General features: G+C 39.5%; 1 protein-coding gene across 12 annotated transcripts in view; it reads left to right on the forward strand.

The window, feature by feature from the left end:
- Window positions 1-13,550, forward strand: part of gbf1 (golgi brefeldin A resistant guanine nucleotide exchange factor 1) — a 289,880-nt gene that overhangs the window by 178,124 nt on the left and 98,206 nt on the right. For all 12 annotated transcript variants that reach the window (XM_043679174.1, XM_043679176.1, XM_043679179.1 and 9 more), the window contains 2 exons: window positions 8,620-8,738; window positions 12,725-12,833. In XM_043679174.1, coding sequence (XP_043535109.1) covers window positions 8,620-8,738; window positions 12,725-12,833 — 228 coding nt within the window. The remainder of the gene's footprint in view (window positions 1-8,619; window positions 8,739-12,724; window positions 12,834-13,550) is intronic.

Consider the following 13,550-nt stretch of genomic DNA (forward strand, 5'->3'; position numbering starts at 1 on the left):
GAATTACTTCCAGAGATCAGGTGTCTCTTTACGCCCATGTTGTAAAACCCTTAAATTCTTTGGTGCATTTTGTGAAATTGACTTTGCTGTCTTGGTTCATTTTGAACAAATGTGACAGGGATTGAAACACAGCACAGATAAAAGATTAACTAACTTTTTTAGTGTTAGCTGTCCACACTAATATGATATTGTCATGTAGCCTTCACTTATTTTGTGATATGAATGATTTTCTTTGTGGTCTTTCTCTCACAGCCTACTGCTAACATTATAGCAGGTCTTTGTCAGTGTTCTGTTTCAGTGAACTGTTAGGGATTTTGCACCTTTTGTAAAGTTGAGCTCATCCAAGACTTTGTACATGCCTAATTCACACCAAGTCTTGATTACTCATTACCTCTTAAGCCTCCCGATCTGCCTTTGCTCTTGGTCTTGCAACACCTTTATTTTAAATAAAAATCAAAAGAACTACGGATGCTGTAAAGCAGAGACAAAAATAGAAATTGCTGGAAAACCTCAGCAGGTCTGGCAGCATCTATAAAGAGAATTGGAGTTTATGTTACGGGTCGAGTGACCCTTCCTCAGGACCTTGATTTTAAAATACTCATCCTCTCTTTTAGAAACCCCCTGGCCTTGCCCTCCATACTTGTGTAACTTCACACAATCATCTAGGAACTCTGAGCTGTTCTAATTTTAGTCTCTTATAGATCTTTTATTTTCATTTCTCCATCACTGGTGGTTGTGCTTTCAGTTGTGTATGCCCTAAATTCAGAAATTCTCTTCTGAAACCTATCAGCGCCATTACCTTGTGTCTAAGATGCTTCTCAAAACCTCCCTCAGTAACTAAGCTGATATCTATGATGACTTGGTGTAAAGTTCTGTTTGATGCTTCTATGAAATGCCTTTTGAAGCTATATATTATTAAAGGTCCTTTCAAAGCTTAAGTTGCTTTTGTGTGGAAACACAAATTTGAAGTTTGACTATTACTCAGACTGAGACGGGAGGAGTGTACTGACTTTCTCTAGTCCACAACTCCATCAATTACAACATAAATGTAGTTGTTTTACCCAGTTCCCAATGAGGCCTGTTGTATGCTTTCATTATCTTAGACTTAAAATAAAAAGATCTATCAGTCAGGGTTCTTTGATTAAAAACAGTATTATTGATTGTTTTGTCTTAAGTTAAAAAAATTTGTTAAGATTTTACTCATAAAATGAAAATATAAATGTTTACCTGTAAATGACCCAAAACTTGCACGTGCCCATACATGCCCGCTTGCACAGGATAAAGAAAAAAATATGGATTTTTCTCCACAAAGAGTCACTTTGGATGGAAAAGTTTGCCCAATAAGTCTTAGCTCTTGAAGGCGAAAGATAAGGTTTGAGATGTTAAAGTGGCTGTCAGCTTGGGGTCTTAGCATGTTGTGTACCAAATATAGGCAGTTGTGTCTGAGATCTTGGCTGATACTGCTTGCTCAGGAAAGAAAAATCAAGAAATAATGTTCATTATTGAGAAATTGTCTGGCCATTGCTCAAGAGGATAATCAGATTTCACCTTGGATTCACAATACAGATACTTCAGGAATGGGAGACATAACTGAGCAACTTTTCTTTTTGCAGACTTGCCCAACTAGAAATCAAAACCATCTCCAAGCCTGCAAAACCATGTTTTATGGCTATCCTGTTTAAACAAAATCATAAGAACAATTGTGTTTACCTCGAAGTCAGTCTTTTTGGTTACTTCCTCAAAAAACTCAATCAAGCTTGTGGGACATGATTTCCCTTGCACAAAACCATGCTGACTATCCCTGATCATTCCTTGCCTCTTCAAATGCACATAGTTCCTATTACTCAGCATCACCTCCCACAGCTTACCACCACAGATGTCAGGCTCACAGATCTATAGTTCCCAATCTTCTCCAAATAAAGGCACAACATTAGCCTCCTTCCAGACCTCCCATGGTTATAGAGGGCAGAATGATCGATGTTGTTTACTTGGATTTTAGTAAAGTCTTTAATAATGTTCTGCGTTAATATTTATTAGTAAAGTTAGATCACATGGGAATCAGGGTGAACTTGCTATTTGGATACAAAATTGTGGGAGACCAAGAGTGGTGAATGAGTGTTGTTTTTCAGACTGAAGGCCTGTCAGTAGCAGTGTTCCATAGGGATTGGTACTGGGTCTGCTATCTTAAATAAATGATTTGAATGAGAATATATGAGGCATGTTTGGTAAATTTGTGGATGACACTAAAATTGGTGGGATAGTGGACAGCGGAGATGATTGCAAAGGGATCTTGATCTGTTGGGTCAATGGGCTGAAGACTGACAGATGTAGTTTAATGTGGATAAATATAAGGTATTGTGTTTTAGTAGAGCAAACAAGGGCAGTTAATGTTAGAAGAAACTCGCCGTTCAGGTACATAATTCTTTGAAATTTTGTGACAGACAGGCAAGTGGTTAAAAAGGTGTTTAGCATGCTTGCCTTCGTTGCTCAGTCCTTTGAGTATAGGATTTGGGACATCAGGTGCGAAGGTAAACTGGCCAAAAATATAAAGAAAGATAGTAAAAGCTTTTTTAGGTATGTGAAAGGCAAAAAAAATGGTTAAGACTAAAATTGGGCCCTTGAAGACAGAAACAGGGGAATATATTACAGGGAACAAAGAAATGGCAGAAGAATTGAATTGGTACTTCAGATCTGTGTTCACTGGGGAAGACTCAAACAATCTCTCTGAGGTAACCGTGGCTGAAGGACCTGAACTTAAGGGAATTTATATTTGCCAAGAATTGGTGTTGGAGAGACTGTTAGGTCTGAAGGTTGATAAGTCCCCGGGGCCTGATGGTCTACATCCTAGGGTACTGAAGGAGGTGGCTCGAGAAATTGTGGATGCGTTAGTGATTATTTTCTAGAGTTCGATAGATTCGGGATCAGTTCCTGCGGATTGGAGGGTGGCTAATGTTGTACCACTTTTTAAGAAAGGTGGGAGAGAGAAAGCAGGAAATTATAGACCAGTTAGTCTGACCTCAGTGGTGGGAAAGATGCTGGAGTCTATTATAAAAGAAGAAATTACGACACAGCTGGATAATAGTAATTGGATAGGTCAGAGTCAGCATGGATTTATGAAGGGGAAATCATGCTTGACTAATCTTCTTGAATTCTTTGAGGATGTAACTCTGAAGATGGACGAGGGAGATCCAGTAGATGTAGTGTACCTGGACTTTCAGAAAGCTTTTGATAAAGTCCCACATAGGAGGTTAGTGAGCAAAATTAGGGCGCATGGTATAGGGGGCAAAGTACTAACTTGGATTGAAAGTCGGTTGGCTGATAGGAAACAAAGGGTAGTGATAAATGGCTCCATTTCGGAATGGCAGGCTGTGACCAGTGGGGTACCGCAGGGATCAGTGCTGGGACCGCAGCCTTTTACAATATATGTTAATGATATAGAAGATGGTATTAGTAATTACATTAGCAAATTTGCTGATGATACTAAGCTGGGTGGCAGGGTGAAATGTGAGGAGGATGTTAGGAGATTACAGGGTGACCTGGACAAGTTAGGTGAGTGGGCAGATGCATGGCAGATGCAGTTTAATGTGGATAAATGTGTGGTTATCCACTTTGGTGGCAAGAACAGGAAGGCGGATTACTACCTAAATGGAGTCAAGTTAGATAAAGGGGCAGTACAAAGAGATCTGGGGGTTCTTGTACACCAGTCAATGAAGCTAAGCATGCAGGTACAGCAGGTAGTAAAGAATGCTAATAGCATGCTGGCCTTCATAACAAGAGTGATTGCGTATAGAAGCAAAGAGGTTCTTCTGCAGCTGTACAGGGCCCTGGTGAGACCACACCTGGAGTACTGTGTGCAGTTCTGGTCTCCAAATTTGAGGAAAGACATTCTGGCTATTGAGGGAGTGCAGCGTAGGTTCACGAGGTCAATTCCTGGAATGACGGGACTACCTTACGCTGAAAGACTGGAGCGACTGAGCTTGTATACCCTTGAGTTTAGAAGACTGAGAGGGGATCTGATTGAGACATATAAAATTACTAAAGGATTGGATATTCTGGAGGCAGGAAACATGTTTCCGCTGATGGGTGAGTGCCGAACCAGAGGACACGGCTTAAAAATACCGGGTAGACCATTTAGGACAGAGATGAGGAGAAACTTCTTCACCCAGAGAGTGGTGGCTGTGTGGAATGCTTTGCCCCAGAGGGCAGTGGAGGCCCAGTCTCTGGATTCATTTATGAACGAGTTTGGATAGAGCTCTCAAGGATGGTGGAATCAAGGGTTATGGAGATAAGGCAGGAACAGGGTACTGATTCAGGATGATCAGCCATGATCATATTAAATGGTGGTGCAGGCTCGAAGGGCAGAATGGCCTACTCCTGCACCTATTGTCTATTATCATGTTGAGGTTGTACAGGACATTGGTGAGGCCTCTTCTGGAGTACTGTGTCAGTTCTGATGGCCCTGTTATAGGAAGGATCTTATTAAACTGGAAAGGGTTCAGGAAAGATTTACCATGATGTTGCTGGGAATGGAGGGTTTGAATTATAAAAAATAGACTGGAATGGAGGAGATTGATGGGGTAACCTTACAGAAGTTTATAAAATGATGGGGGACATAGATGCGGTGATTAGCAAATGTCTTTTCCCTAATATGGGGGAGTTCAAAACTGGGGGCAGATTTTTAAGGTAAGAGGAGAAGGATTGAAAACAGACATGACGGGAAACTTTTTATTATGTGAAGGTTAGTGTGTGTGAATGAACTGCTAGAGGAAGCAGTGGATGTAGGTACATTTACAACGTTTAAAAGATAAGTACATGAATCTGAAAGGTTTGCAGGGATATGGGCCAAACGCAGGCAGGTGAGACTAGTTTAGTTTGGGAACATGGCTGGCGTGGACTCGTTGGATCGAGTCTGTTTGACTCTAAGTAGATTCAACCAAAACCTGCAATTATCTGGAATTGTTTATTTAAAAAGGAAATGTTTATTTAAAAAGGAAATTGTAACAATAGAATCCATAATCCTTCAGGTTCAGGTCAACAGAAGTTAGTAAATATGAAGCCATCATAACACACGTTGCTCTGTCAATTTTTCTTCCCCTCTGCTTCTAACAGGAAGATTAGCAGCTCAGTGACCTGGTATTGTAAAAGAATACTGTATTTATAAAATCATATTGTTTTTAGGCAAATATTGAAATGCATCAGGTGCTGAATAATTATTTTTTGTTGTAGTATATTGACTTTATGGTAAGCCAAGTTGGCTATTCTGCACCAGAAGTGTCAACTAGATAGTAAAGAAATGAACAATCTTTTTGTCTGTTGGTTGAAGTAGAACACCAAAGAGCTCCATGCTTTTTAAACAGTTGAACTGGGTTCTTTAAAGTTGTTCCTGTGTCACATCCTTGCCGTAATTTTCATATGATGTTGGAGCAATAAATTGGTGCCGTTTCAAGTAGCCTGGTTGGGTTTTATTGTTGATGTGAATTTCATTTTTATTGATTTTACAGAATTTTCATCTTTTGATGATTCAGCTGCCACCTAAACAGATGTTAGTTGTATTCTTACCCATTTACATTTGCAATTGTCTCTTTCAGTGAAGACAATTAACATGCTCCAACTTCTAACCAGCAAACTCAGCACAGACGTTCTTTGACAAATGGTTCAGTTCTACATAGGAAATAAACAGTGGAAATCCTCTACCTTGGATTACTTTAATAACCAGTGGGAAGAAAAATGCCCGTGCTAAGTATGAGATTAAAGTTGTAACTTGAATTCAGCAACTTTTATTGAGGTTAAAGTGAAAATACAGTTTTTTTTAACCTTGCATTAGTCAATGTTTTTTTTTCCAGTCAGTACAGTTCCCATGTCTAAAGGATCCTATTTTTGCACAACAAGTAATTTTCAGGAGACCTGTTTTATTACTAATTTATTGGCAAGTCATGTAATGTTGTGCTGACTGCTGAGAACATATGCAAGCTAAGTAACTATTCAAATTATTCCATTGAAAGGGGACCTCGACAATGTAGATATTCGGTGTAGTTAGACAGAAGTTTTATAAATATTGAGACATTCGTTAGTACATCAATCTGAGTAAATATCATTTTACACTCACGCGAAGTGTTCTTTGAACTGAAAACTGCAATCATTTTCATACCATTTGGTTTGTCAAGATTTAGATTCCATTGTGGAATTTTTGTTTTGTTTGTTAGAAAAAATAATCCAACTCTGACTGATAACTCAGATTATTGGATCTTTAATTGGTAATCAGTCCTGATAATGTTTTCCTGAAATATAGTCAGGTGCACCAAAAGAAGTCACCAATAGAATTTTCTAGAAATGGGTACATATTTGCTTGTTTAGACATTGGTCCTGTTTTGAACTAAGTTTCCTCCTCCAGTTGTAGTCTGAGTGTCTGATTTGTAAACAACTCTTTGGTATCTTGTCTCATTTTTTCTGTTTGGATTTCTTAATAACAAGAAAATATCAAAATGATTAATGTTTTGCTTGCGATTACGTTCCATTACTGCCTTATACTTTATTACCAGCCCGAGTAGAACAGGGCCCTTAGGTTGAATTACTGTCTAAGAATTTGTTGACTATTTGACACATGATGTTACTGCCATCCATGAGGATGAAATTAACTATCAGCTATTTTCAGATTGACTGGAATATTTTATTGTAAGCATCCTTCATGAGCATGGTATTGCCTTTCTGCTTGAGTAAGCATTGCTACAGTATCAAACTAGGCAGTAATAAAGAATGCTAATAATAAAATCTGAACCTAGTTGGTAGTTAACTGTCATTCCTTGCCCCAATTTGGGAACTCCATCTTTATTGATGGCAGTAATGTTAAAAATTATATTGATTATAAGTAGTGATACTGTATAAGTCAGAATGGTATTGATTTGTAGGTTCTTGTGAATTTTGAAGTTGCAACCTTTTTCTCTAATATATGAGCATTTTTCAGTAAATTGTCTTGAACTTCAGAATACTAATAGTACATGCTTTTGAAGTAGCATAGATGTATATGGTTATCGATTACTATATAATTCTCACCTCTCAGTCCTCTGTGTTACCCATTGTATCTCTCCCTATCTATGTCTGACAAATCTACAGCCATTTATTGCTGCTGCCAGGATTGCTCAAGATGCAAGGCAGCAGCTTGGGTTGGCCTTATTCTCCTTCCACACAACAAAGGAGGATTGCCTAAAGATTCTTGAGAAACTGTGTACTTAGTGGACAGGCGAGCGTGTAATTATGATGCCTTAGAAATGTAGTACCGTGCAATCCGATCCTGCTTATATCAGACCCAAGGATCTGCATTGTGCCACTATTAGTTTGTTTTATCAAAGCTAAAGATTTCTGTTCCTTACAAAGGCTAAAGTTTAGTTGCTAAAGTTGATGGCCCAGTCTCCAATCTGCCTGCAACTGGATGACATAGCACTCACGTGGTTCAATTTTAGTTCGAAATATAAACAGAAAATGCCGGAGAAACTTTGCAGGTCTGGCAGCGTCTGTGGAGTGAGTCCAATAAGACTTCTGAACTCTTCAGAACATTGTCAGAGTAGAGGTATTGAACTCAAAGAGTTAACTCTGCAGATCTGGCAGAACAGGACAATAGACAATAGGTGCAGGAGTAGGCCATTCTGCCCTTCGAGCCTGCACCACCATTCAATATGATCATGGCTGATCATCCTTAATCAGTATCCTGTTCCTGCCTTATCTCCATAGCCCTTGATTCCACTATCCCTGAGAGCTCTATCCAACTCTTTCTTAAATGAATCCAGAGACTGGGCCTCCACTGCCCTCTGGGGCAGAGCATTCCACACAGCCACCACTCTCTGGGTGAAGAAGTTTCTCCTCATCTCTGTCCTAAATGGTCTTTTTAAGCTGTGTCCTCTGGTTCGGCACTCACCCATCAGCGGAAACATGTTTCCTGCCTCCAGAATGTCCAATCCTTTGTAATTTTATATGTCTCAATCAGATCCCCTCTCAGTCTTCTAAACTCAAGGGTATACAAGCTCAGTCGCTCCAGTTTTTCAGCGTAAGGTAGTCCCGTCATTCCAAGAATTGACCTCGTGAACCTACGCTGCACTCCCTCAATAGCCAGAATGTCTTTCCTCAAATTTGGAGACCAGAACTGCACACAGTACTCCAGGTGTGGTCTCACCAGGGCCCTGTACAGCTGCAGAAGAACCTCTTTGCTTCTATACTCAATCCCTCTTGTTATGAAGGCCAGCATGCTATTAGCCTTCTTCACTACCTGTTGTACCTGCATGCTTACCTTGATTGACTGGTGTACAAGAACACCCAGATCTCTTTGTGGTTCTCCAGCATTTTGTCTTTTAGATCTCCAGCATCAGCAGTACTTTGCTTTCAATTTTAGTTTGGTTGTTTGAGTTTACACAATATTTAATTAATATGCAAGAGCTTTTCTGATTATTAGAAAAAGGATCTGGCTGTTACATAGCCAAGCTTGTTTTACGTTTCATTAATGGGTTTAGTCTGAGAAGCAGCTCATTTGTATTGCAGATTTTGCACTGACTAATAAAATATAGTATTCATTTACCACTGCAAAGTATGATGACGAAAGGATGAAGGATTTTTACATTGATGTTTTTACAGATCCCAATCATGAAGGTGCCGCAGAGGGAATTGAAAACATGGCTGATGCTGTCACGCACGCACGTTTTGTTGGCACAGATCCAGCAAGTGACGAGGTTGTTCTAATGAAAATTTTGCAGGTAATGCAGTCTGCTGGTAAATACTAAGGAAAACAGCTGAGCCAATTAGTCATTGGTATTAAAATGAAATCTGGTTACTTGACTATTAATTAGAGTAATGATGTATTCAGTTTCATTGAAATCCATGTGGGAATACTGTGTTTTGGCTTCAGGATTTCTCCTTTTGTCTCTGTTGTGAACAAGGGGATTAGATAGTACTCTACATTGTTCTGATTAATTGCTGTTCTTGTCCTCAGTTGATTCTGTAATTGCCTTGTTTTGGGCATTATTTTCTCTTGCTTTACTGAAAGTGGTGACTTATGCTGTGGTTACTTACATGGGTACACTCAAGACCAAGCCTCACTAGACATTTGTTCGCCTTCCGTCCTCCGGGATGAACACTGGCAGGCAGTTTAATCATGAAGACCTTGTAACAAAGACTCAGCATGGCCTCAGCAGATGCCAGTGCATACTTTCCTGTTGCAGTCACTCAAGACTCACTGAAGCTGGGGAAATCCCATCTGATTTTGCTATCTCCATTTGCTCTTAGCTGAGCGACTGGTTCTTTCTGTGCTTGAGTAAATTCTCCTGGTTGAGGCAAGCAAACTGATAATTAAGCTCTATTTCTGATGTATATTATGGTGTTACACACTGTTGCAAAAATGAAGCCACTCATTGAACCAACTATTAAGGTGTTATGGTGTCCTTTTAAACTTAACTTTTAAAAACTCATGTATTAGATTTGTTGAAGGGTAAAAGTGACTGTTTTTACCATAAGTGAATAGTAAAACAAAATCTTTACTGTTTATGGAGAGATGTACCTGAATAGTAAGTCAGCTCTATTGAAATATTTAAAATTTATGATTAGTTCTGCAAGGGAACATGGAGCTACTCAGCCTTGATTCTGTGAAGTGGTGGTGTTAGCTTGGATTCCTCCGGATTAATTTAAGAGCACAATTAGCCATTCAACTCATCGATCATGGCTGATATATTTCTCAATCCCCTTTTGCCTGCCTTCTCCCTGCAACCCTTGCCAATCATGAACCTATCTGTAAAAGCCAAAAGACTTGCGAATGCTATAAGTCAGAAACCAATTAACAGAAGTTGTTGGATCAATTTAGCAAGTCTGGTAGCATCTGTGGAGAGAGATCAGAGTTAAAGTTTCTGATTGAGTGAGCCTTCCACAGAACTTATCTATCTCTGTCTTAAATGCACTCAATGACTTAGCCTCCACAGCCCTGGGTGGCATCCAGAATTGAAAGTTTATTGAGCTATATTGGGCCTTGAGAAGCTGCTGTGAAATGTGTTGTGGCTGTTTTTTGGAAAGCAGAAAGATGAACTGTCCTTAAAGGTTGAATTATTGTGCAAGGTGCAAGTTTTCAAAAATGTCTTTGAACATACTAACAAAAATAAATACTTAATATAAAAATGTTTGCAACACTTACAACTTATTGAGATCCTACGTTCCATTAAAAAAGCATCTATTTCAAATTGTTAGCTTCACTTTTACAGATGAATTGCACTACATTCTTCTATTCCAAAAATCCAAATGACCTTTAGTATGAAGTTTTACAATGTGCTAGTGCTTCTGCATTTAGGATTTTGTAGTTTTTTTTAATTTTGAAAACTTATTGATTTTGAGTTTGATTTGTTCGTTCTGCAACTAGATCATCTATTAATAAACACTGACTCAGTGCTTTCCTATCAAAAGTATTCAATGTAACTGAATTTATGTATTGCGTGGCAAGTTTAAAGAAACGTTCCTGACTGATGAAGAAAAGAAGTTTTATCACATTTGGATGAAATTTTGAATATATATTCTTCTAAGTGGCTTGTTTAAGCTTTCAATTTGTCAACTTTATACTATTCTACTGAAAATTGAGAAAACGGAAACAATTTTTCTTGTGAAATTTGACTTATCCATCAGTCCGTAATAAACAAGACATTGCTCTATGTTAAGAACGCCTCAAACTTTAGCCAACTTTAAATGCCTGTATACAATGAAGGCTTTGACTGTATTTGTAAATAGACAGGGAATGAATTGCATGTTGTTCTTACTGTTGAACTATCAAAGTGGTCAACATATTTCACTTGAAATTTCATGTGGTTTGAGTTGAGGGCATAGAATATGAAATAGACTCTTTTCTGTATGCCAGTTGCCATTTTGAATATACAATTGCCCAACTTGAGAAAAGCTGTCAATAAACATGATAATCATCAGGCTCCATTTTGATTCCAATTAGTGCAGTATTAGGGGTTGTTTTGTGTTGCCATCTTGTGTCTACTGGTAATTGGGTTACACTGTCAAACAATTATTTAACTTGTGTTCTTTTCAGCCAGGAGAGGGAGAGAGACAACTTTGATCCTTTTTGGTTTGTGTTGAAATCCGCTGTTGCGGTCCCTTGAAAAGCTGATTGTTCAGGGAAAAGATCAAGTTTGATTATTGTATGCTATGCACAGTTTGTTGATGGCTTGTTGAGACTGGGAACATTTGTCTGTGTATTGTCCAAGCGAGAGGGAGTATGTGGTGATCTAAAGAAGCAAATTTGCTAATTTCCCTATTGCATTTTCTGCCATCAGAAAACTTGTTAATGCCTTGCATAGTTTGCTAGTTGACAGTGGTTATGCTTCTGAACTTCAAACCTATTGCAGGAATCTGTTTCAGCTTCTAATGAGGGACACAATTGTATTTGAATTATACAAATATTTGAAATATTGGTGTGTTCAGTTGCATTTGGGAACATGTTTGCATATGTGCTTTACCTCTGAGTGTTTGAAGAATGGATTTATTGAAATACTTCCTTGCATCCATTCATAAATGTCTTGAAACTTTGATGTTATTGGCCCACTAGACTGGCCACAAACTAGATGTCATTGTTCAAATTGTATGTGGACTGCAGAGGTGATCCTGAAAATATGTAATAGGCTGAGTGTATTATATTTACGTGATAATTTCAAGTGAGTTTTGAGAAGATTTGTAGGTCAGGTTGAGGTTCTGGATATAGGTTTGCTCACTGAACTGGAAGATTTGTTTTCAGACATTTCGTCACTATACTAGGTAACATCTTCAGTGAGCCTCTGGATGAAACATTGGTGGTGTAGCCTGCTTTCTGTTTGTGTTTCCTTGGATTGGTGATGTCATTTCCTATGGATGCTCAGCCCCCTTGGCATCATGGTAGCCATAAACCCACCGATACACTGAAACAGCAGCAAATGAACTTGAAAGACCCTATACAGACAATAAGCAAAACTAATGTCATTTACAAAATACCTTGCAAGAACCGAAACACACACTACATTGGACAAACAGGCAGAAAACTAGCCACCAGGATACATGAACACCAACTAGCCACAAAATGACATGACCCACTCTCAGTAGTATCCTGACATATGGATGAGGAAGGACACCACTTTGACTGGGACAACACATCCATCCTAGGGCAAGCTAAACAGAGTCATGCACGAGAATTCCTTGAAACATGGCATTCCAACCGCAACTCTATCAACAAACACATTGAGTTGGATTCCATTTACCACTCTGAGAAAAAAAAGAAATATCATCACAGGAAATGATGTCACCCCACAAAATGACATCACCAACTCAAGGAAATCCAAGCACATAAATAGAAAGCGGGCTACACTACCAGTGCTTTCACCACAGGAAATAACACCATCAACCCAAGGAAACCCAAACACACAAATAGAAAGTGGGCTACACTATCAGTGGTTCATCCAGAGGCTCACTGAAGATGTTACCTCATATGGTGATGAAACATCTGAAAACGGACCTTCCAGCTCAGCGAGGAAACTTACATCTGGACAATTTGAAGATTATTAGCTTTGCAAAGTTAGCAAATCAGACTGATGCAAAAAGCATTTGAAATGCTTTACAGCAAGGTAAACAGTATTAGTTCAATTTGTTTTTTGGTTGTTCCTAATGGATTTGTACTAATACTTGCATAAACAAAACTGTAATGTAATAATTTTATGAAATTGTTTTCTCTTAGGTCTTAAGAACGTTACTACTCACTCCTGTTGGTGCTCATCTAACAAATGAGTCAGTCTGTGAAATAATGCAGTCATGTTTCCGAATATGCTTCGAGATGAGACTTAGTGGTAAGTTTCTCTTGCCAGTTCCACCATGATCTGTCCATGCCATTTTGATTTGATTTTTATTTGACTTATTATTGTCACATACCACGATACAGTGAAAAGTGTTGTTTTGCATGCTATCCAGACAAGTCATGCCTTACATAAGCACTCAAAGGCAACAAAACAGAATACAGAATATAATGTTATAGCTGCAGAGTAGGTGCAGGTAAAGATCAGCTCTACCAGTACCCTTCTACTGAAGCCGTACCAACCAGTACCCTTCTACTGAATCGGAACGTGCAGCCCTCCACTCCCTCCGTTCCAAACCCAACCTCACTATCAAACCAGCAGACAAGGGAGGCGCGGTAGTAGTTTGGCGCACCGACCTTTACACCGCTGAGGCTAAATGCCAGCTCGCGGACACCTCCTCCTACTGCCCCCTTGACCATGACCCCACCTCCCACCACCAAACCATCATCTCACAGACCGTCCATAACCTCATCACCTCAGGGGATCTCCCATCCACCGCCTCTAACCTCATAGTCCCACTACCCCGCACCGCCCGTTTCTACCTCCTGCCCAAAATCCACAAACCTGACTGCCCCGGCCGACCCATTGTCTCAGCCTGCTCCTGCCCCACCGAACTCATCTCTGCATACCTCGACACGGTCCTGTCCCCCTTAGTCCAAGAACTCCCCACCTACGTTCGGGACACCACCCACGCCCTCCACCTCCTCCATG

This window comes from Chiloscyllium plagiosum, chromosome 38 (genome assembly GCF_004010195.1).
Source record: "Chiloscyllium plagiosum isolate BGI_BamShark_2017 chromosome 38, ASM401019v2, whole genome shotgun sequence".
Taxonomy (NCBI): domain Eukaryota; kingdom Metazoa; phylum Chordata; class Chondrichthyes; order Orectolobiformes; family Hemiscylliidae; genus Chiloscyllium; species Chiloscyllium plagiosum.